Below are 26,020 nucleotides of genomic sequence, written 5' to 3' on the forward strand. Positions count from 1 at the left end.
AAAACATTTGATTTTAATTATTTCTTCCCTTTTTAATAGTAATAAAAAGTACATATATTTAACAGATAGGCAATGCTATGTACACTGTTACAGTGGGCAAAATGGTCAGAAAGTAAATTTTGGCTATGAATGCTGCAAGCTAATTAGCTTGTGTCAAACAAAATGTGTGTAATGGGCAAATTTTTCAAAGGTGGTTATTCATCGCCTCAGCCCAGATAAACTTAGGTGTGCTTGCATGGAGATAAAAAACTCATCTGTGACATTGATTACACATGACTGAATAGACCTCAAGTGAACCTGTGACCTCATTCATATTTCATATATAGATGAGGTTGTTGCCAAATATCATTACTTGCACATATATCCCCTGTGGTACTTTATATCAGAACTTCACTGAAATTATTAAATCGTTTTAGGACTTAACATGCAAGCTTATATTCAATTTTTATTGCTTACAAATCTAAAGTAATCCTACTTGGTAATCCATCTGCAGTTCATAATATTTTGTTTATATTTCATTCATTCGCCAGACATCTATTCAAAGACGTGAGATCTCATAATATTTAAAATGAAGTGAAATTTTGAGTTAATAAAAAGGATTGTATCTCAAATCACTATTTGCAGATACACAATACCTAGTACATTTTCTCCTCTTTTAAGATTCTGCATTTCTCTTAGTTTCTTTCAAGAATCAAGATTTAAGGAAACCAGAAAAATTAAGTATGTGCAGTAGGGGTGGAAAGCCTTTTTGACTAGTCAGTTATGCTCCGGAGCTAACACTTCAGAATTGTGTTTTCAGCTAAGATTTTTCTTCAGGTGATCTAACAAAAGCATTTGAAATATATTTTGGCAAAATCTACTGCTCAACCCTTTCTGACACTAGCCAGATATCTGAGATTGTACTAAAACCACCATGCATGAGGATCTTCAGTTGATCTTTGGGAACTAGTTTGCTTAGACAGTTGTGTGTTTTTTTCTTTTGTTGTTGTTGTTTATTTACTTTCTTTTCCTTTTGAAATTATTTATTGAGCCAATGCTTTCATGTGTTTATTGTCTCTGATTAAAATGTGTCACTAGAATAATGTAGGTGTAAAAAATTCCTGTAACAACTGCTTTGGAGGAGAATGTTTGGAGTAATAACTACTAATCCAAAAGAGAAGGAGTGGAAGAAATCCGCTGAGTTTTTTATTTTGTTTTTAATATCAGAATATTGTCATGCACTGCAATAGGCTCCCCAGGGACATAGTCATGGCACCAAGCCTGTTGGAGTTTAAGAAGCATTTGGACTGTGCTCTTAGTCACATGGTCTAAATTCTTGGGTAGACCTGTGTGGTGCTGAGAGTTGGACTCGATGATCCTTGTGGGTCCCTTCCAACACGGGATGTCCCTTCCAACTTCTATGATTCTATATTTCTATGTCTTCTATCAAGCAGGAAGAAGTAATCAAAAATCAACAGATAGAACTTGCTTCTGCTATAGTCCATTTGACTTGAAGTTTGATATGTTACTGTTCCAGCTGGTAAAGTCACTAAGGTGAAGTCTTGTGAGATGCTCCCAGGTGTACTGTGTTCAGCTCTGAGGTCCAAAGAACAAGAAAAACTTAGACCTATTAGAGTGGGTCCAGGGCCACAAGGATGATCAGAGGGCTGGAGCACCTCTTCTATGAAGACAGGCTGAGACAGTTGGGGTTGTTCAGCCTGAAGAAAAGAAGTCTCCAGAGAGACCTCATTGCAGCCTTACAATGACTGGCTTTACAGCCTTAAAGACAGCCTTCAGGAAAGCTGGAGAGGGACTCTATCACCACACTTTAGGGAGTGTAGTGGTAGGACAAGGTGTAATGGTTTTAAAAAGAGGTCAGTTTAGATATTAATCGGATCTAATCTGATTAGATCAGATATTCAGAAGAAATTCTTTACTCAAAGGCTGGTGAAGCACTGGAACCATTTGCCCAGAGAAGCTTTGGATGCCCCAAAGTGTTTTAGGCCAGGTTGAATGGGGCTTTGAGCAACCTGATCTAGTGGGAGATGTCCAGTCCCATGACAGAGGGCTTGAAACCAGATTATCTTTACTGTCCTTTCCAACTTAAACCATTCTATGATTCTATGATTTTCTAAAACAGGAAGAAAAACAGTCTTCTAAGTAACAGAAACTGAGTAAGTGAGCATGAAATACAGCAACTGAATGCTTTTGATTTTTTTTCCCTACTAAGTAGTTACAGTATGTATTGGGGCAATTGCGAACGATATATCGAGGGCTTTTTTCTTTATCAGAAATAATTTTAATTTTCCAGTCAATGCATATCTTATTTCTTTCACCATTAATTCTACAATGTGGTCTCAATTATATCAGTTAGAATGGGAAACAACCCATCCTGACCCAAATATTTCTGAAATAATAAATGCTCTTTATCAAACTATCTTACAGATTAATGCACCACAACTTTCAGGATGATTAAAATGACCATTTTCTATAGGAATCAGAAACACAGACCCATATAATTTAATTGACAACAAGTCCAATGTCATCTGGCAGCTACAATTAATCTGTTAATGCTGCTGAATGTGACTAGTCTTTGAATTTTAGAAGTGGGTGGTATATTAAATCAGTTTTCCATTACTGTATGCATCTTGACAGCTGAGTTTACTGTTTAACTGTATTTTATGTCGTTCAGGACTACAATTATAGGCTGATGGCATTTACAATCCGACTCTTTTAAAAGGAAGAAATTAATGGATCAACACAGCATTTGAATCAAATTGGATGACAACATAGATTAAATAGGTCAAGAAGTAACACAGAATCCAATGAAACAGTCAATGGTGATGAGAACGATGTATTCATTTAAACAATCTATTTTTTTGTCTTCTGATTGAGAATTCTCTTATTGCTATATATTTTCTTCTTTGACTTTTCTAATCAGGAAAGAGACTACAGACTGACACACAATTGTCATGGTTACTGAAAGATATCTGTATTTCAAAAGCTTTCTACAACAGTGCTGGTTTGGTGGGTATGTATTTATTTGCCTTACATTTTGGTGCAAATATTGAAACTAATATCAAATTGGTCAATGGGAAGAGGGAAAAAGAGATGTGTCATTGCTTGCAGATAATCATTACTTTGCACTGATTGTATCATGGGAAGCATATTGAGGACTATCTATCTATCACAGAATGATAGGTTGAAAAAGACCTTCAAGACCACAGAATCACAGAACTGAAGGGTTGGGAAGGGACCTTGAAAGATCATTGGGTCCAACCCCCCTGCCAAAGCAGGTTCCTTAGAGCGGGCTGCCCAGCTAGGCATCCAGACGGGCCTTGAATATCTCCAGAGAACAAGACTCCACAACCTCCCTGGGCAGCCTGTTCCAGTGCTCCGTCACCTTTACTGTGAAGAAGTTCTTTCGCATGTCAGTGCGGAACTTCCTGTGCTCTATCTTGTAGCCATTACTACTTATGCTGTCCCTGCAAACCACTGAAAAGAGGTTGGCCAAATCCCTGTCTCCCATACCTCAAGTATTTATACACATTGATCCCCTCTCAGTCTTCTTTTCTCCAGGCTGAATAGACCCAGGTCTCTCAGCCTTTCCTCATAAGGGAGATGCTCCAGGCCCTGTGTCATCTTCGTGGCCCTCTGCTGGACTCTTTCCAGGAGATCCTTGTCTTTTTTGTACCAGGGAGCCCAGAACTGGACACAGTACTGCAGGTGAGGCCTGACCAGGGCAGAATAGAAGGGGAGGATCACCTCCCTTGACCTTCTGGCCACACTTCTTTTAATGCACGCCAGGATCCCATTGGCCCTCTTGGCTACGAGGGCACAGTGCTGGCTCATGGTCAACCTGTCATCCACCAGGACCTCCAGGTCCTTCTCCTCAGAGCTCCTCTCCATCAGGTCGTCCTCCAGCCAGTAATGATACATGCGGTTGTTCCTTCCCAGATGCAGGGCTCTACACTTGCTCTTGTTAAACCTCATTTGGTTTCTTCCTGCCCATCTCTCCACCCGGTCCAGGTCTCGCTGAATGGCAGCACAGCCTTCTGGCTTGTCAGCCACTCCTCCCAGCTTTGTGTCATCAGCATACTTGCTGAGGGTAGACACTATTCCCTCATCAAGGTTGTCGATGAAGATGTTGAACAGGACCTGACCCAGCACTGACCCCTGGGGAACACCGCTAGTCACAGGTCTCCAGCCAGACTCTGCGCTGACAATCACCACCCTCTGAGCTCAGGCAGTCAGCCAGTTCTCAAGCCACCTTACTGTCCACTCTTCTATCCCACACCTTCTCAGCTTTGTTAGCAGGATGTCATGGGAGACAGTATCAAAAGCTTTGCAAAAGTCAAGGCAAATGACATCCACTGCTCTCTCCCCATCTACCCAGCTGGTGATGCCATCATAGAAGGCAACGAGGTTGGTCGAGCACGATTTTCCCTTGCTGAATCCATGCTGACTACTCCTCATAACATTCTTCTCTTCCAATTGCTTGGAGATGGCATCCAGAACAAGCTGTTCCAACACCTTTCCATGGACAGAGGTGAGACTGACTTGTCTGTAGTTTCCTGGATCCTCTTTCTTGCCCTTCTTGAAGACCAGAGTGACATTGGCTGTCCTCCAGTCTTCATGCACCTCTCCTGTTCTCCAGGACCTTTCAAAGACGATAGAAAGTGGTTTGGCGATCACCTCTGCCAACTCCCTTAGCACACATGGATGCATCTCATCAAGCCCATGCATTTGTGTGCATTGATTCCACTCAGATGCTCCTGAACCACTCCCTCATCAACAAGGAGGGAGATCTCCACTTCCCAGACTCTTTCTCCTCTCTCCAGGGTCAAGGAGTCCTGGGGGGGAGTCTTGAAGAAAAGACTGAAAAGAAAGCATTCAGTATCTCTGCCTTCTCAGCATCTCCCGTGACCAGGACACCCCCCTCATTCAGCAAGGGACCCACATTATCCCTAGTCTTCCTTTTACTGTTTACATACTTTAAAAAAAACACCCTTCTTATTATCTTTTATCTCTTTTGAAAGCCTCATCTCTAGGTGGGATTTAGCCTTCCTTGTCACGTCCCTGCAGGCCCTGACAACATTTCTATACTCCTCCCAAGAAGACAGGCCCTTTTTCCACATTTCATAGACCTTTCTCTTCCTTTTGATCTTATTGATGAGCTCCTTGCTCATCCACACAGGTTTCCTGCCCCCCTTCCCCGATTTCCTACTCTTAGGGATGCACCGATTCTGAGCTTGCAAGAAGTGCTGTTTAAATGTAGCCCAGCTCTCACATGCACTCTCGCCTTCTAGCAACCTAGCCCTTGAGATACTCCCAAGCAGATCCTAGAAGAGGTCGAAGTTGGCTCTCCGAAAGTCCAGGGTTGCAATTCTGCTTTTAGCCTGCTTTTCTTCCACCAAGTTCCAACTTGAACTACACCATCTCATGGTCTCTACATCTCAAGCTGCCCCCAACCTTCACATCCCTAACAAGCCCATCCCTGCTGGTAAGGACAAGGTCCAGAAGCACCCCTCTCCTCATTGGCTCCTTCACCACTTGCATCAGAAAGTTATCTTCAACACATTGTAGGAACCATTTGGACTGTGAGTGCCTGGCTTAGTTGCATACCCAACAGATGTCTGGATAACTGAAGACCCCCATGAGAACCAGCACCTGTGATTGTGAGGTTACTACCAGCTGCTTGTAGAAGGCCTCATCAACCTCCTCCTCCTGATCTGGTAACGTGTAGTATACCCCCACAACAGTGTCCCCCACACCAGCCCACCCTTTTATTCTCACCCACAAGCTCTCCACTTGTCCATCATCCTACCCCAGGTGGAGCTGGGTTAAGGTCATCAAGTCCAACCATCAAGCTGAGCTACCAACTCCCATCACTAAACCCTTAATGCCACATTGACATGTCTCTCAGATACCTCTAGGGACAGGTACTCTACCACTTCCCTTGGCAGCTTATTCCAATGCTTAATCACCCTCTCTGTGAAAAAATTCTTCCTAATGTCCAAACTAAAACTCCACTGTTGAAATGTAAGTGTCATTTCCTCACATCTAATCGCTTGTCACCTGAGAAACGGAGATTGCCACCCTACTCACTGCTACCATCATTGAGATAGTTGTAGAAAGCAATGAGGAGCCTTGCTAAATATCACGTGACATTGGATTGGCCTTGCTAACTATGACTGATGCAAGAAAGGTATTAAGTGGCATTGCCTTATCCTCATCTTTCATCACTACTTTATCCCTCGCATCCAATAAAGAATGGAGATTCTCCTTTGGCCTCCGTTTGTTGTTGATGTATTTATAAAAGCATTTTTGTTGTCATTTGATACACTAGTCAAATTGATTTCCAATTGGACTTTGGCTCCTCTAATTTTCTCCCTGCACAATTTGACAACAACTCTACAGTTCTTCTGAGTTTCCTACCCCTTCTTCCAGAGCTCCTTATCTATCTTTTTCATCCTGAATTCCTGACTATGTACTTAGTGAAGCATCTCTGTAACATAAATGTCCTGAATCCACCAAAAGAAGGAAGAATAGATAGAATCCAGTCAAGATATTATTTATCTAGGAGTAAAAACAAGCAAGCAAGCAAGCAAGCAAACAAACAAGCAAAAAAAAAAACCCCGACTTTCATGTCCTCTGTTTGAAGTGCAGAAATACTGTATGTACAAATTACCATGGTACCCAAATGGGACCAAAAGTCATAGTCAGATGCAGCAACACTACATCATTTGTGACAGGCATTCATATGGAACTCTGAAAAGAACTTTACAATGATATATACTAATATTATTCCAAATGCATAGATTGAGGGAAGCTAGAGTGAGACACATCGTCATTCAGTAAAATAGAAGACTGGACTGCTTCCTGATACTAAACTTCTAGGATTGCTTACAGTATCAGTAACAGTAAACTCATTACTCATTCCTTGCCATTGAGATGAAAATACTTCCACTCTTTAAAGAAATTTAATTTATAGTGTCAAATGTTGACACATTATTGTTCTTTCCTACTTCACTCATTTATTTCTGAGCACACACTGTCAGAAGAATGGAGAACAGTGTAAAAGTTATCATCATCAGCATTACTGTATGTGAGAACCAGGTAAAGACACCACAAGAAGGTCAAATGTTAAATTGCACTGCAGATTGCAATTTGAAATTTGCTACAGGCTTAGCAACCAGCCCACTAATGAACCAGACCTTTATTAGAGTTCACATAATTGGTGATTAAGCTTTTGCTGACAAGTCATTTCACCCCCTGCACTTTTGCATTACGCTTTACAATAGGAAAAGAGTAAAATATTAATGCTAACAAAGATCAGACACTGTGTGCTTTATTGCAACTTCATGTCTGTAATGTCCTCTAATTTAAGTAATTTGAACTTTGTTTCAGTCCCCATAGGCTAATTCAAATATAAATATAAAAATATCCTAACAACCAAAACTACTTAAGCTGGTGAGTTGAACACATATTACTAATAAAATTTTTTCCTTAGTAAAGGAGAGAAAGACAATGAAAACATATAGTACCTCATCTAGTTCCATTTCATCTGGACTTTCCCATGGCTTGATAAATTTTCCACGAGACCTCTTCAAAGGCACAATAACTATGTAATACCCTCTGCAAAGGAAACAGTAGGACAAAATTAAAGGTGAAGGAAAAGGAAAGAAGAAACAGATGAATTTATGGACTATGTGTCTGTTCAGAGCGGCTCAATAGACCTGTGATGTGTTGAGAACAAAATTTTGTGCATTGTATGTCATTGCAGTCTCCCAAACATAGTTGCAAAGACTCACATTCTTTTAACAGTGCAAAATATTTGTCAAAAAATGCCACTAATTACCTGTTTTTTCATGTAAACACACAAATATGTAGAGGAAAAAATAATTACAATTTTTCAAAATGCCTGCATGGTTGACTGCAACTTATTATTTCATTTGAAATACAAAAGGTATGGGACACATGTGCCCTGCCACCAATAAATTGGTAAAAAATAAATAAATCACAAATTAAACCAACCAACCCTATAAAAATAACAAAAAAATCAACCCAATCCCCTAAATCGGAACTTCATTACCATATACTTAAAGCTCAGTTATCATCCTATCTTCCCAGACTTTCATGTATAATAGGAATGGTAGGGTAACAATCATGCTTGTTGAAGCCAATACAAAACAAATAAAGAAAGACATATCACACATCCCAGCTACATTCTATTTACTTTTGAGCATCACTCACTATCAGTTTTTCCTACTTTTTTTTTTTCTTTTGTATTTTGTTCACAGTCAGAATCACATGCTCTCTTTACAGATAGGACTTGTAAATGATATATACCCTAAATTTTCCTCACAAACATTTTTCTAAAAATATCTTGTCCCTGCTCCTTCCCCTCACTCCCTTCCACTCCCAAGTGGGAATCACAACAGCCAGAAATCCAGGATGATATAATAAATGCCATACTTCTTAGGAAGTCAAGCATTCTTCATCGCACAGGAGAGGGAAAGAAGCTGTTCTGCCTTGTTTGCAGTAATAAGCTCATTAAGGAGGTTTGTCTCAGACTCTCCATTACAGAAGATACTATTTTATTGTCTCACCTTCTTCTCTTTCAGTGTGCCTTTTTTTACAGCCTTTTCACCTTCTGCTGTAATGTCTATTCATTTTACCCATTAAACACTGTTGACAAAAACTTAAGTAGTTAATGAAGGAGTCTAAAGGAAAGGAACTTGTGTTACAATTCATCAAAAATTAACTCAGTCTAAACAAACTTAATACATGGTCTTTGTTCCATACCAATGCATGTTTAATAGTCTGTTCTTATTTAAAGCTACTTCCTCTAACAGAAATGCAACAAAAATCTGGATTTGTAACTGCTGGATTAAATGCTTAAATGCCTAACACTTAATAATGTCTAGAAATTGGACAAATTTCTTTGTGGTTGAGCTCCTGCAGGAGGTGCTGGAATCAGGAAATGTAGACCACAGATTTTTAACTGCTGTACAATGACACTATTGCCAAGATTTAAGCAAAACCTGAAGCAGGTATTCTTTATAGTAGGAATATGATAAATAATCTTTAACAGTCATGTTCTTATTCTTTAAGAGTAAGTCTGGTTGAACTCAGGTTTTAAAGTTGAGTGCATTTTTTTTTTCTTAAATGTTACACATTTTTTGATAGTTTTATAAAACAAAACAAGACTAAAGTATCCATAATAAAATAAATTGTTTCATAACAACTATCTGTTCTTTCAAATATACAGTATTTTTCCCAAACATGTATTGGAGTTAAAAATATATTTCTCTTTTTCTCTGAAAGAGATGTTACAGCATCTTAAGTTAGCCACAGCTGCAGAAAGCTGCCAAACTTTCTCCTACCATGAACTCCAAGACAAACAAAAAGGATATAAATAAAAAAATCAATATAAGACTTAACAAACAAACAACAAAACAAAACAAAACAAAATCTTGAATTAGGATACAAATGAGAATATTAAAATTTCTTTAATACAGTAAAACTCAAGTGACAAATTCTTCTCTGTTGACTGTGTTCCTCTGTTCCACTGCTCCCTCTCCCCCTGCTCCCCCAAGGTCGAGATTCTGAATTTTGACTTGATGATGAGATTCAAAAAATCCTTTCCGGGATCTTTCCCTTCTAGGAAGCCCTCTGTCACCTGTCACCTCCACAGATGGTCTGCCTGCTCCAAAATCAGGGGACCAAAGGTTTACATTCCCTCTTCATCAGTTTTCTCTATTCCCATTCCCCAAAACCATTATTTATGAAGCTGAAGAGAAATAAACTAACAAACAAAATTCTCAGAAGTGATAAGAATACAAGCCAAACAGTAGTTTAGGTACAGACTTATTAGTTGGTGGCTGAAGGAATGTTCTGCTAAGCATAATCAGATCTGAAGAAAGTTTAGTTGATGACATTTTGAAACACTTTGTACAGCTGCAATATGCAGCTATTTTATACTAACTTTGAACGGTAGGAGCGAAACCTACAAAAACATGACAATGTAGAAGCAGTGTCTGTTATTACTGAATATTTTCTGTAAATCAGAGTGTCTTTTAGTAATCACTTATATTTGAAATATTTGCATATATTTAAATGTTATCCAAAGACTGTAACTGTAGAAACCAGAACAGAAGATCCGAGAAATAAAACTGCACTATTTTGTAACTTAAAATTTTGTCAAATAATTAATTGTCCTGATTTTCATAGGTGCAAACTGTATTTCAGCTGGAGCAACCTAGACTTCTAGTTCTTGCCAAAACCAGAGGAAGGAAAAAGTAGTCCAATCGGTCGGCTCTACTGTAAATATAGTGAAAGAAAATATATGTCAGGGAAATTGTATTTATAGTTGTATCTCTCACTCGATGTATTTCCAAAGGAGAAACTATTAGCTTCCTGAACTATCTTCATTTCCAATTAGTGTTATTTTCTTCTAGTAACAGATGATTTATTCATGTATATAATAACTACAACCTACACACTTTTTGTTTTTCACGTTCATCGGAATTCATACAAAAAACATTTGAGAATTGGCTCTGACATATCTATATATCTTTTAGACATTGAAGACATCTGCTGGATGAACTACATAGCAGGTTGTTGTTTTTTTTTTTTTAAGCTAACAGTGTTCATACATTTTTATCAACCAAGGAACATCCAGCATGTAAATGTTACTTTCACAGTCGTTCACACTTCCTTCATGCAGGCCTCCCACTCATAACTTTGATCATCCACTAAGATATTCAGCACATACAGGGTATTTTAAAGCTGATAGCATAAGTACATCAACAGCAAGCTGAAAAATGAAACAGTTCACATATATGTACAGTGCTGCACATTGCAAAGACAGTGAAGTTCTGTTCTTTCTAGCTAACTCCAGAAGATGTAGCATCTCTTATAAAAGACATTTTATTATTTGCTTTATATCTATTAAGTGTGGGTTTTGTTCTTGGTGGTGGTGGTGTGTTTTTTTTTTTTTTTTTTTTTTTTTTTGAATGAAAATTACTTCTATCACCTTTAAAGGTTTACTAAGGTTCTTCTAAAATTACCCTCAATCCCATTACAATTTACCAATAATCCATCAGAGCAAACCATTAACTGTTTCACCTTCAGTATAATTAGTAACATTGAAAGATTCCCAAAGAATAGTACTTCATAGTAAGATATATACAATCACCAGCATATAAGGTACTCATAGAGGAACAACGAAAAACTGTCACCATAATTATTGCACACAATTGTTCTTCCTCTACAAGACTATAGATGCTATTATCTTACCTATTCCAAAATACATCAGGTATATTATGTATTTGATAGTATTTTCTTTTCAGTATTAATTGTGTTGGTATGCTCACTTCCAGGGCCAGATCAATCTTTCTATTGTTTGTTTTTCTGTGTCAAGCCATATCACCTTAAGAAATATATATAGGAGGAGGTACTACATATTTGCATACATATGACTACATATTTGCAAAATAGGATTCCATTGATTTAATGCATCTTTGCTGCTGTCACTGTGTCTTTCATTTTTTCACATTACATAAAAGGAAGGTCATTGGCTGTTCTTTTTCCACTGCTGTCTTCTGCTATTCTCTAACCAACTACTCGGCGTGTTTTTCTCTGTGAACACTCTACTTCATAAATCTTTTTTGACTCAGTCCATCTTCAGTCTTCTTTATCTGCATTTGTTACTGACCACATCTTATTCAATCTAATGATAATGGCTGCATTTTTCAGTTTTTCATCCTTTTAATGTCTTAAAGTAATTCATTTCATGACCTCACCTGCCTCAAAATCCTCAGTCAGTAATGAAAAAGGGGAACATCTTTTTTAAAAGAACAACAATAAAAATCCACCAGGGAAATGGCAAGTTGAATACCCAACAATTTTTAATAACTCATTCATTTTCTTCCCCATTTCCTTTACATTACACACGGGAACTTTATAGACCAACAGCCACTATAGGCAGAGCAACAACACTTATCAATTATATTATGCTTCATGTGTTCTTGGCAAATCTTTATTGTTTGTCCTTTCTAATCCCTGCTTTTTAGTCCTATTTCTGCTGTCTCCACAGCACCCTTTCCCCCAAAATGTACGTCACTTCTAGTCAACTCTCTTCCCTTCATTCATTTATTTATTTTTTAACTGGGACCAGTGGAGAAGACCTGAGATTTTTTTTTTATTAAAAAGAAAAACAAAAACCAACCAACCAAACAAAAAACTTTGTAATAAATTTGAAATAATTTAAGTGCAATAATAGTTCTTTAAAGTTCTGTATAATTCTAGAATAACTGAGACTTAGTATGTCATGTTGCTGCAGCTAGAAAGGTTATTTGAGAAGGTTAATTGACAGGTCCATCCATTCTTCAGGAGAATACATCTTTCAAAATAAAACTGGCTTCCTCAATCCCTCTTAACTATCTCAGATTAATGAAGAAAAGCAAGGGTTCTCTAAGAACCAACTAGAAGCAGAAGCAATCTTTAGCCATATATTTCCAATCAGATTTTACTACATACTTTGCTGAGTAACAAACTGTTATACATTGTTAGTCCAAATACAGAGTACTGTATTCTGTATTGTTCTGAGGAATAAAGTCCTAGACCACCACTACAAGTTCAGGTTTTATTAGAATAGTAAGAATGATCATCTTTCTGGAGACAAATGAAATGTCATTCACTCACTCACTTTATATTCTCATTTGATGGTACTTCTGGAAGTTCCACAGTTATCATGCCATCTATGTTGGTCTTTCCGATGAAGACTGGCTTGGTACGAAGCACGTCTGGTGCAGTCTTTGCTGTCACTCTGTGCTGAAGACCTCCAGCACTATTCCCTCTGTTTGTCAGCACAAATGAATACGATGTCTCTGGCTTCAAGTTAGTGATCAGCTTTTGAGTAGCACGTCCATCAACCTCCACCACCATTTTGCCATCATCATAAAGGATCTAAGTTAATATAGAAATCGAATGTGTTTTTTGTTAACAGGGAAAACAACTGACATTGTCACACTGAATTCATGAATGAGTCTAGCTATAAATTTAAAATGAAAGTTTTGGGCATTTTAGGCCGTAAGATACTACTAAATTTACTACTACAATTAAACCACTTGTTATGGGCAGAAAAAACAAAACAAAACAAAACAAACAAAAAAACCACTCCATATTAATTCAAAGTAGAGCAAGCACTCCTAAAATCCAATTTCACTTATTCAAATTCAGTATCTTTGCTTGAATCCAGAATTTATATCAAGGCAAACTTGCCCTTAAATTCACCTTGATTTATTCCATCCATATTCAATATTCAGAAAAGTTTTTGAAATATTTATTTTATAAAATACTGCTCTTTTCTGGCCATTGCCAGAGATCAAAAAAAAAAAAAATGATGGATAGTCACACAGAAGTAATGACAGGTCAGACTGCAATTTACATTGAGTCTCTTTATCTGGCTAATGCCAGATAAGTATTAGTGGAATACTCCAAAAAGTGTGTTATTGCAAATGTGAGAAGATGAAGAACAAGGCATACAGTTAATAGTTACTACAGAAAAGAGTAACAATAAAAATAAAATTACTGTTTTCACTATCTAGTCTAAAATATAGTAACAATGAACTACAAATTAGCAACATGTTCATACCATGAATAACAACCACTATCAGACTGGATATTGGATATTCAGACTTGGAAATACTGCCATGACAACAGGAATTTCCAAAGGACTGAATTTAGCAGCTTGGGTCAATATTGCTGTTTAGTTTACATTCTTAAAAACAGCAATACCAAAAAAAGCTACAAGTTCAGTAAGCTACTTAGCCAATTGAATGTCATCCCCAAGTTTCCCTCTAACAAACAGAAAGCAACTTACTTTGAAAGGCAAGGCTGAATTGTAGTTTTCTGGAATTTCCCAAGACAGCAAAACGGAAGTCTTCATTACTGCTTTAACATGAAAATTTTTTGCAAACACTGCTGGAAAAAAGGAAATGTATATAAACAACGTCATGTAGTTTAGATTTTCCATGGCTACCTGGGAGTTTTAGCTTTCCATTTAGGCCAAAGAAACAACATTAATTAAATTCTCCTACCTGTTTTCTCATACTTAAATACAACGTTCTAACTCGCTCTTGCTCTTATCTAGTGACAACCCAACATGTAAGTTCTCCTTACCTGAACAAATTGTGAAGATGTTAGCCAGAACTTTCTTGGCAAGGGACAACTGAATTCTAAGGCATCCAAAACATATTAAGATTTACATACTTTACCTTTTGTGTTTGTTGAACCTATTTTTATGAATGGGCCGGTCAGTTTTATTTACAGCTTCAAAAACACTGATATCCAAAGACCGATACTCCTTTAAAGGTCAACGCCATAAGCAGACAAATCCTACCTTGATCCACGGGTAGTGTCCTGAACTGGACACTTGGACTATATGGACCAGGCCCTTTGCTTGTGTGGGCACGTACTTTTACATCATATGTGGTATCTGGTTTTAAGCCAGAAAGTGTCATAGAGGTATCGGCAGGAACAACAGGGAGTTCAACTGGCTGGTAAGCGACATTGATATCTCTGTACAAGATGGTGTATTTGGTGATAATGCCATTTCTCTCTGCCAAGAGTGGCATCTGCCAAGTTAATTGAACTGATGTAGCAGTAGAGCTTTCTGAGTGGAGGTTTTGGGGAAATCCACTGGGTACCTCTTCAGGAACAGAAATCTCTTTAACCATCTCCTCCCCAAAGCCCACTTTATTTCTAGCTGATAGCCTGAAGACATAAGAAGCTCCTTTATGAATGTCTGTGGCTGTGAAGTGATCTTCTTTGTCTGAGAACTCCATGGTTGTAAATGTATCCACATCCTTGCGACCAAACTTCAGGCGGTAACCCTGTAGCGGTCCAAAGGTGTCCACAGGAGGGTGCCACTGAATTAGAGCTGTGTTCATCTGTGTGTGGCTAATCACAAGCCGAGGTTTGCCTGGAACTGTAGCACAATATTATTTAAAGATGATAAATATAAACAGAATTGCACATAAAATTCTTCAGTCTAGTTTTAAAAGGAATATAGATAAGTTTTCTTCCCTCACTCTTTGTTCCACGGATCACTACCATATGGAAGAAACAAATGCCTGCTTCCTGTACTACTGAGTCATACCGTGTAATGAACTATGGTAGTAAAGGCATCTATTGTCCATTGTGTTCTTCCCTTATCATTCTAAATACCGTGCCTTCCCTTACTAAATACAGAGAACATTCAGAGGTACAGGAACACCAGTCAAGAAGTAAAACTTCAAACATACATCTTATGAGTAGTTCTGTCTGACTTAGAAATCTTTGCTTGAAAAATAAACTGTCAAAAGTATTCATTAAATTAATCCAAGGTACATTTCTGCTGTTCCTGTAAATTGAATATAATTAATAACAATAACAGTATAACAGTGATAATAATAACAGAGACATTATGAGTTTGTAAATCTGTTTAACATAATTCTTGCCATTGAAAGTTTAAAATGTCGTAGACAGGAAGTAAGGCCAACCTTGTCATCAGTCACTACCACAAATATCATAGCACCCTACCATATAATTTTCAGTATATAGATGACCTCCAGCATGGGATGTTTCAGATTGGAGTGGTAGCAAGATTTTGAATTTAATTTCTTGATTAAGAAATTGCTTCTTAAGAAATTACCCTGCTTATCACCTTTTGAACTAGTTTCTAGCATATTTTGGTACAGATGAACTGGGTTTCTTCTGAAGAAGTCCAAGTTTACTGGATGCTCTTCTATACCTGCACACCAGATGTGGTCAAATTCTAACCGGGTGCCTAACAGGCCCATTTGTGCTGATTCATCTTTTAGATACATTCAGATCTATTTAAAAGTGTGGCGGGCATACTCATAGTGGAGGACCACAATAAATCTATGTTAGGGTGAAATGCTATTACAGCTAGTATGGTATACATTTTTTGGGTCTTGATATCAGCAGCTTTCATTTAGCGTTTGTTTTGTTATGTGTTGTGTGTGTTTTTTTTTTTTAAATGAATTCATTGATTCACATTTGCTTACATACTTATATATTTAATTTCTATGTTCATTAAATAATTATTTAATTGTAATAGAAACAGATAATTTTAAAATATCCATAACAGTATTCAGATATTTGGTGTTCACTGTGTGTCAATACCTGACAGGTCAAGAAACTAGAGTGGTTTGGGGAGTAGTAGTGCTATGACAACAGTCTTCCATGAAGACTAATTAGTTCATGCACATTCAAAGCCTTCCCAAGTGAATGTAATTGCTGTACCGTGAGCTGTGGTTCCTGTATTTAAACACTTCAGTGGGTTTTATTACTTATCTTCAGCTCTCAGGCACCCAAAAAATCAGATTCTTATTGTCAAAACTTTTGACTACCATTCCAAAATGAATTAGGAATAAGGAGAGAGGAATGGTATGGCTTGAAGAAAATTCTGCATTTAATAAGCTCTTTCCTTGTTGTATCTGTCATAAGTCCTGACACTACCCCTATTTGTATATAAATTGTAGCTAGTTTTTTATATTTTTTCCAATTATCCTTCCTTTTAAATATTCTTCCTAGCTTACCTGCAGATATATTCCTAGGAGTTGTGTATGCTCTTTCCTACACTTGTTACATAGAGAATATCTCTCTGACTTTTCGTTATTTATTATTATGAGGCTTTATGAAAAAAATAAAAGGCTCTGAAGACCTTTTGCAGGCCATACATGTTAAAATGTCTTCAGTAACATTTTTTCTTTCATTTAATTTCTAAAACCAGGAAAGAAAACTCAGTAAAAGATGAGATTGCCGAGGCGATCGGCTCCGAAAAGATGTGATCACTGAGGCGATCAGCTTTGGGGCAGATGCGTTCTGCAGCAGAGCAGGGGATTGGGACAGGCAGGGCTTTTTTTCTGGCATTGAGCCCACTTGAGGGAGCCACCAGGGCACGGCAGCCCTCACGAGGGAGGCTGACGAGGCTAGGTGGAGCCAGCAGTGCCCCCTCTCTGGTCGTTCAAAAGCTGCCCCTAGGGAGCGTGGTAAGCAGGGTGGGCAAACAGGGCGTGGCAGTTCGTGCAGGGAGGGCGAGCAGGAAGGGCAGAGCATTCCCCCGCATCCATATGAACAACTCCTCTAACAGCGGTGTACTACTAGCTAGGCTGCAATGGTCTCCACGAAGCACAGTGCTCTCTCTAGGAAGTCTGTACACACCCAGATTGACTGTCCACTCAAAAACGCAGCAGTTCAGGTCAATGGATTCAGGGAGTGTCTGAGCCTGTTCCTGCCATCTGTGGGAGGCAGAGACACTGTGTGCGTGAAGTGCAAGCAAGTGGATGACCCGGTCTGCCGGGTGGCAGAACTCAAGGATGAGGTAGAGAGGTTGAGGGCTAACAGGGAGTGTGAGCAGGAGACAGACTGGTGGAGCAACCCTGCAGGGCCTGAAGGAGAGGTACTGGGGTGAGACACCCCAAATGGGGTTGGACCCCTCCCCTCTTGCTGTCAGGCAGAGGGAGGGGACCTAGGAGTTGAGGAGGAATGGAGACAGGTCCCTGCTTGACATTGCAGGTGATGCCTCCCCCCTACCAGTCCCACCTTCCCAGGTGTACACAATAGATTTGAGGCCCTGGAGCTTGAGAGACCAGTAGGTGGTGAGGATGAGGTAGAAAGTCTACCCAGGAGGATGCCTAGGGTAAGGAAATAGACCCCACGCCTCAGGACTGCCTCCACCAAGCCAGAAAGTGACTGTTGTAGGCGACTCCCTTCTCAGGGGAACAGAGGGCCCTATTTGTCGGCCTGACCCTACCCGTAGGGAAGTCTGCTGTCTCTCTGGGGCCAGGATCAGGGGCTTTGCCAGAAACCTTCCCAACCTGGTTCACCCCTCTGACTATTATCCTCTTGATAGTCCAGGCTGGCAGTGATGACATTGAAGAGAGAAGCCTGAAGGCTATCAAATGGGATGTTAGGGGCTGAGACGGTTAGTAGATGGAGCGGGAGTACAGGTGATGTTTTCGTCCATCACTACAGTGGCAGGGAGGGGTACAGGGAGGACATGGAAAGCCCACCTGATAAACACGTGGCTAAGAGGCCACTGCCAACACAGAAATTATTTTTTTTTTGACCATGGGGCGCTTTACTTGGCACCCGGCCTGATGGCTGCAGACGGGTCCCTATCTTTAAGGGAAAAACGGATCCTAGGCCAGGAGCTAGCAGGGCTCATTGATAGGGCTTTAAACTAAGTAAGAAGGGGGAAGGAGCTGAAACAAGGCTTGTTGGAAGTGTGACAGCGGGCACAATGACAAGGCTGGGGTAGAAGGCAAAGGCCCAATTGAAGTGCATCTACACTAATGCACGCAGCATGGGTAACAAATAGGAGGAGCTGGAAGCCATCGTGCAGCAGACAGGCTATGACTTCGTTGCCATCACGGAAAAGTGGTGTGACCACTCTCATGACTGGAGCACTGCAATGTCTGGCTATAGGCTCTTCAGAAGGGACAGGCAGCACAGAAGGGGTGGTGGTGAGGCTCTCTTTATTAAAGAATGTTTTGATGCTGTGAAACTTGAGACTAGGGATGATAAGGTTGAGCCCCTATCAGTTAGGATCAGCAAGAAGGCCAACAAGGGAAGCATTCTGGTGGCGGTCTATTACCGACTGCCGAACCAGGATGAGGAGATGGATGAGGAGTTCTGCAGGCAGCTGACAGAAGTTGTGATATCGTCAGCGCTTGTTCTTGTGGGGAACTTCAACTTCCCAGACATATCCTGGAAGCACAACACAGCCCAGACAAAGCAGTCTAGGTGGTTTCTGAAGAGCGTGGGATAGCTTCCTGGTGCAGCTGGTTAGTGAGCCTGCCAGGGGAGGTGCCCCTATTCACAAACAGAGAAGGACTGGTGGGAGATGTGGTGGTTGGAAGCTGTCTTGGGCAGAGTGACCATGAAATGGTAGAGTTCTCTATTCTTGGAGAAGCCAGAAGGGGACCAGTAAAACCGCTGTATTGGACTTCAGCGGGCAGACTTTGAGCTGTTCTGGACACCGGCTGGCAGAGTCCCTTGGGAGGCAGTTCTGAAGGGCAGAGGAGACCAGGAAGGCTGGGCACTCTTCAAGAAGGAAATCTTAATGGCTTTGGAGCATTTTTTCCGCACGTGCCCAAAGATAAGCCGTTGCGGAAGAAGACCGGCCTGACTGAATAGAGAGTTGTGGCTAGACCTTAAGAAAAAAAAAGGATTATGATCTTTGGAAAAGAGGGCGGGCCACTCAGAAGGATTATGAGGATGTTGCAAGGCTGTGCAGGGACAAAATTAGAAAGGCCAAAGCTCATCTGGAGCTCAATCTGACTACTGCTGTTGAAGATAACAGAAAATATTTTTCTAAATACATAAACATAAAAAGGAGGACTAAGGAGAACCTCCACCCTTTACTGGATGTGGGGGGGAAGTTAGTTACAAAAGATGAGAAAAAGGCTGAGGTCCTTAATGCCTTCTTTGCCTCAGTCTTTCGTGGCTAAACCAGTTGTTCTCTGGATACCCAGTACCTTGAGCTGGTGGAAGGGGATGGGGAGCAGAATGTGGCCCTCACTATCCATGAGGAAATGGTTGGCGACCTGGTACGGCACTTAGATATATGCAAGTCGATGGGGACAGATAGGATCCACATGAAGGTACTGAGAGTACTCGCCAAACTGCCTTCCGTCATTTATCAACAGTCCTGGCTATCAGGGGAGGTCCCAGTCGACTGGCTGCTAGCAAATGTGATGCCCATATACAAGAAGGGCTAGAGGGTAGACCCGGGGAACTATAGGCCTGTTAGTTTGACCTCAGTGCCAGGGAAGCTCATGGGGCAGATTATCTTGAGTGTCATCACACGGCACTTGCAGAGCAAGAGGCAATCAGGTCCAGTCAACATGAGTTTACGAAAGGCAGGTCCGGCTTGACGAACCTCATCTCCTTCTATGACAAAGTGACATGCTCGGTAGATGAGGGAAAGGCTGTGGATGTGGTCTATCTTGACTTCAGTAAGGCCTTTGAACACTGTTCCCCACAACGTTTTCCTCAAGAAACTGGCTGCTCGTGGCTTGGACTGGCGTACGCTTTATTGGGTTAGAAACTGGCTGAATAGCTGGGCCCAAAGAGTTGTGCTGAATGGAGTCAAATCCAGCTGGAGGACGGTCACTAGTGGCATTCCCCAGGGCTCAGTACTGCGGCCAGTCCTCTTTAATATCTTTATTGATGATCTGGATGAGGGGATCAAGTGCACCCTCAGTAAGTTTGCAGATGACACCAAGTTAGGTGTGTGTGTGTCAATCTGCTCGAGGGTAGAAAGGCTCTGCAGGAGGATCTGGATAGGCTGGACCAATGGGCTGAGGCCAACTGTATGAAGTTCAACAAGGCCAAGTGCCGGGTCCTGCACCTGGGGCACAACAACCCCAAGCAGTGCTACAGGCTGGGAGAGGAGTGGTTGGAAAGCTGCCTGGCAGAGAAGGGAGTATCGGTTGATAGTCAGCTGAACATGAGCCAGCAGTGTGCTGAGGTGGCCAAGAATGCCAACAGCATCCTAACTTGTATAAGAAACAGTGTGGCCAGTAGGGCTAGGGAAGTGATTGTCTCCCTATACTTGGCTCTGGTGAGGCCTCACCTTGAGTACTGTGTTCAGTTTTGGGCCCCTCACTATAAGAAGGACATGGAGGTGCTCAAGCTAGTCGAGAGAAGGGCAACGAAGCTGGTAAGGGGTCTGGAGAACAAGTCCTACGAGGAGAGGCTGAGGGAGCTGGGATTGTTCAGTCTGGAGAAGAGGAGGCTCAAGGGTGACCTTATCGCTCTCTACAGGTACTTTAAAGGAGGCTGTAGTGAAGTGGGTGTTGGTCTATTCTCCCACGTGCCTAGTGACAGGATGAGGGGGATGGGGCTAAAGTTGCACCAAGGGAGGTTTAGGTTGGATATTAGTAAGAATTTCTTTACTGAAAGGATTGTTAGGCATTGGAATGGGCTGCCCAGGAAAGTGGTGGATTCACCATCCCTGGAGTTCTTTAAAAGGTGTTTCTATGTTGAACTTAGTGATATGGTTTAGTGGAGGACTTGTTAGTGTTGGGTCAGAGGTTGGACTCATTGATCTTGTGGTCTCTTCCAACCTAGACAATTCTGTGATTCTATGAAAACACACTTAGGAATGAAGATGTTAAGAACACTGTGCGACTTCACTATTAGTTGTTGTTACTGTACTGTAGTACAGTAACTGTGTAGGCACATTTACCTTTGGTGATTTTTTTTCCTGCCTAGTAATGTAAATGAGGCTTTTATACAACTAACAAGATATAAGAAGTTATTCAGATGATAACTATTCAGTTTTAAGTCATTTCTCATGAATAGTAAGCTTGTCCAGTAAACATTCAGATCTTTACTCACCTTTAACATATGCTATATTTTATGCATATAATCTCACTCATTTTCACACAGCTGCACCTGATTTATACCTTTAAAAATTACACCTGAATGTTAGATCTATCATTAGTCTTATTTTAGTATTGAAATAGCTCATTTTCAGGGGAAAGAAGTCAAATGGAAACTCTGAGAGAATAGGAGGGTGTACTTCAAACCTACAAGCTCTTGGTATTAATGCATTTATCATTCCTTCGTCTACCTGATGAATTCTCAAAGGAACAGTGAGATGGAATTTCTTGATATTGACTATATTTAATGTTTCCTTTTACAAATACCTGCATATGAATTTTCCTTACAAAACAAGTTCAGTGATGGCAAGATGTAACAGAAGGCAAAGAGGTGTTAATATATACCAGAAGATAGGAAGGAGCAAAATGATAACTAGCTGTTACTCTAGAGACTAGGATAAAGAGTTACTTGTCTACAAAGTGAAGGAAATGGCAAGGACAATGTGATATATCTGAATTTACATGCATGCCTCTAATTCTCCATTGCTCTGCAGTCACTTGTGATTTTATGGGACATGAGATTTGTTTAATTTTCTAAAAAAGCATCAGAGATCTTGGAAAAATGATTCATGGATAATAATAATAACTAAATGCATAGAGGTTTCAGGTTTTGCATGCAGGTTTGCATAGCTTGTGCTTGTATCTAGGAACTAACCATCATGGTCAATACAGCTGTGTTTATTATAATTGGAAGCTGAACTATAGGAAGAATGAGATGCATCAGATGCCACCTTTCCTAAATCAAGTTCAGATGCAATTAAGAAATAAACATCACATTTTTTTCCAGACCAGGAGAATTCAGGAAAGAAGAGGCTGGAATGGATGATTCGGTACACGTCAAGAGTAATGACTGAAAGGTCAGATCTGAGATGCAGCTATATGGTTTATCCACCAAGATGGAGATTTTGCCAAGACAGCTGATGAGACTAAATATAGTATTTCTCAAATTAGTGCAAGGTGTGCTCTACATTCAGTTTTAAAAATTAAGTCAATCAGTATAAATACCAATTGCAAGCTGAAACAGTTTTATGGTGTATTCTGCCCGAATTTATGCCTCAGATTGCCTCTATCTTCAGCATTTTAGAGGCTCACTATCATTTCTTGTTTTCTAATTCTGTATTAATAATTAAATTATTCTGAGATAAGTTGTTACTGGCATACAGGTTCTTTCCATGTTCTTACTGATAGGTAGCAGCATTACTTTTCTTACACTGCTCAGGAAAGCCCTCCACAAATTTTTCAAATATCTTTCTCAGCAGTGAATCTCATTTTTCCTCTCCAGGAAGACACCAATCAAAATGGAAGAGCTACCAGAAAATATAAATATCACTTTCTGATTGTTTCTAGAACAGAGAGGGAGAAAGGGGGACAGTGATAATGTTTTTCTCTAAATAAATGAAGGGCCCTATACTGAAACAGAAAAAAAAGTTGTCCTATAAACATTTTCCACACTACAGAAAATTTCCAAACCGCAGTAGCAAAAAGATAGAACAAGTATAAGGATTTGTTAAGAGGTTATATGAGTATTACCTGCACCAGTAGTAGATACAAGTTTGGGCTTGCTACGTGCTCCATCACCTTTTGTTGTGTAGGCTGTGACAGTGAAGGAGTATGTAGTTTCAGGCTGAAGCCCAGAAATTATCATTTCCTAAGAAGAAATAATAATAATATTTGGTTTTATTATTTTTATTTATTTTTTTTTTAAGGAGAGCACAGAATCTTTAAGATAACCTCTGTATAATACATGCAGTGCACACACTTTTGTGCTACTGGAAGTGCTAGCAAGCATTTGAGAACACAGACTGTTTTGTGGGCAATACTTCATAATGTAGTATTTCACTCACATAAGCAATAAAAGACAGCACACTTCTAAACAGAATACCTTGAATAGACTAAAGCATATACCTTGAATAGACTAAAGCATAAGGCCAAAGGCTTAGTGGTGTGAACAGTGAATAAGCCCTTCTGAAATATCTTGCCTGAGGAATCTTTCTGATATTGTGAAATGCATGCATGTGTAGAAATGAAATATATTTTAAATTAGTCATTTACAGGTCATCATACAGGACATAGTTATAAAAGGCCTACATATAAGCTTGTTGTAATTGTCTCCAAACTTTTTATGTCATTATGGTTCAGCTGAATGAAAAAGCTTCTTTGCCTTCATAACACCTTATTTGCAACCTGTACTGGTTGGAATTTGCATCTAAACATCTAAAGGAACTTGAGAAACAGATCACTTTTGAAGTCTAGAAGAGCTACCTAAAAATCATTAAAAATACGGTCCAAGAATAAATCTAACAGCTGACAGCAGCTAGAGAACAAATAACTTTTCAGCTAGTACATGCACACACACAGACACGCGCACATATATACACAAAAGATGGCAAAGAGTCAGCCAACTGAAATGAATTAATCTTACACCATGTTATAAGGACAGGCAGAGGAAGTAAAGCCTTGAAACTCATAAAATAATTAAACTTTATATGTAAATATAAATGAACAGTATTTAGAGGAAACTGATTGGCCCAGATTTCCTGACTCATCTGCATCCAGTTTTTAACCACTGGACGGCTCCTGTACATCCAGGTATTCACATGCCTGAATGGATTTACACTAAATTCCACTGCTGCCAGAGAGACAGTATATTTATGTGTCCTCTATAAAACTTAATATAGAAATGATCGGTCAGACTACATACAGTACATGAATTTTTCCAGATATTGGGTATGAGCTCAGCACAGATTTGATTAGAACTTAGCATTTTATTTGCAGTCCCCTATTAGCAATGTAGGAATAACAAGGTAATGACCAGAGGAAGTGGGCAAAAAATCACTGTAACGGAAGAAAAACACACAAATAAGCCCAGAAAATCATCAAATAGCAAATAACAAAACAACAATAAACAAAACAAAACAACAACAACAACCAAAAAACACTCCTTAGAACCTATTTCAGAATTGAACTGAACCTAAAGGCCAGAATAAGTAAGATAAATTTTTCTTCTTTCAGAAGGACTCTTCACCAGATATTAGCAGAATAAAACTGCAAAAGACAAAAACAAAACAAAAACAAACAAACAAAAACATCCTTTTAAACAGCGATGAAGCTATCAGCCTTATCTAAAACAAGTAGTACTGCATGATGTAACAGAGATGTGACTGCATATAATGTTGTCTTTTAGAAGTTTAACTTGGATACAGCAAACACATACTACTAAAGCATAAACAATGCAGGGCATATGACATTCCTGATAAAATATAACATGGAGTTATTGAATTACCAAAAAGGAAGCACAATTAAGTTCAACCTTCATCTACAGAAAAAATCACTCAGAATGGATGTAGTAAAACTTTTGACTATTGCTATGCAATTCCAAAACTTTTTATTTATTTATTTATTTATTCTTCTTATTTTTCTAACACTGTTTTTTAAAGAGAAAATGTGAGTCAAAGTTAGTAACAGACATAAAAATAAGAAAAATAAGAAAACACAAACCATTTCTGAAATTTCAGCACCATGCTAAACCACAGGACAAACAAGCAATAACAACCCCCACTCTCTCTCAGGCATGAATGGGGACAGAAGTGCCATACAGAAAAAAAAAAAAAAAAAAGAAAAAAAAAACTTTGATGTTAGTACATGCATCTCTGCACATAACAAAAGAAAAAAAATCAGAAAAATAAAGAGAGGCTACAAGCAAACATGAAAAACAAACAAAAAAAAATGCAAAATACAAAACCAAAAAACAACATACACTTTTTCTGGCCAGTCAAAAACTACTCACATGTTCAGTAGTATCATCATATTCCCACTGATTGAGAGTAAAGAATGTTGGAAAGAAAAACAAAAGAAATGAAGAGAATTTGTAGCCTGTTTGAAATATTCTTTTCTTCTTAATAGAAAAATAAGATGTCTGGAAAAATCATGTAGAATTTTAATTAATTGTGTAGAATCGTGTAGAATATGGTTAATGTAATCAGGCCAGACATTTTTAATCCCACTTCTGGTCCCTTCAAAAAACAGCTACTTTTCGTTCCTTGAAAGATGAAAGAATTAATTAATCTTCTTGTACCATATAGTAATATTTCATGGTAGACTGCACCAGTAAAAGCCACTGGTCTACCTAGCATATTTAGTCACTAGCCTATATGCTTCACTTTCCCAGATTAATTCAGTGGTTTATTAATAGCAGGATGACACGATTTTTTTAGTCTTGAAATCTAACCATACCAAAGTCTTTTACTGTCAAAGACTTTACACCCTGCACAACCCTTGATCATAACAGTAAATGAAGGAAGAAGGAAGAAAAGTGATGGGAGGAGAAAGGAGGTGACTATCTAAAGTAACTCAAAGGCAAAAATGCATTTCAAAGCCAAGCTTGAATAAAGGGAAATGTGGATTTTTCCCTTTATGATATTTGTGTTTCAATATCACATCTAGTTTCCCCCTTCTGACCTTCTAGGTTTTAAAATGATTTTATACTACTACCCCACATGGCTGAAACTGAAAATCTGAGCAACCAAAAATGAAGCATAGAATAATCTCTTTTTCCATTTCCTTTTCCTTCCTAC

The 26,020-nt window shown here is 39.2% G+C and overlaps 1 protein-coding gene across 12 annotated transcripts in view; it reads right to left on the minus strand.

Annotated features, from left to right (window-relative positions):
• PTPRD (protein tyrosine phosphatase receptor type D) overlaps positions 1–26,020 on the minus strand; it is a 397,236-nt gene that overhangs the window by 103,001 nt on the left and 268,215 nt on the right. For 3 of the 12 annotated variants that reach the window (XM_072031735.1, XM_072031738.1, XM_072031732.1), the window contains 6 exons: positions 25,234–25,260; positions 22,977–23,094; positions 14,390–14,977; positions 13,871–13,968; positions 12,695–12,954; positions 7,527–7,617 (listed from right to left, as the gene is read on the minus strand). In XM_072031735.1, coding sequence (XP_071887836.1) covers positions 7,527–7,617; positions 12,695–12,954; positions 13,871–13,968; positions 14,390–14,977; positions 22,977–23,094; positions 25,234–25,260 — 1,182 coding nt within the window. Of the gene's footprint in view, positions 1–7,526; positions 7,618–12,694; positions 12,955–13,870; positions 13,972–14,389; positions 14,978–22,976; positions 23,095–25,233; positions 25,261–26,020 lie in introns of all 12 variants that reach the window. The other 9 variants (XM_072031733.1, XM_072031731.1, XM_072031737.1 and 6 more) reach the window with 4 other exon arrangements.

The sequence above is a fragment of the Anas platyrhynchos genome, chromosome Z (assembly GCF_047663525.1).
Source record: "Anas platyrhynchos isolate ZD024472 breed Pekin duck chromosome Z, IASCAAS_PekinDuck_T2T, whole genome shotgun sequence".
Classification (NCBI taxonomy): domain Eukaryota; kingdom Metazoa; phylum Chordata; class Aves; order Anseriformes; family Anatidae; genus Anas; species Anas platyrhynchos.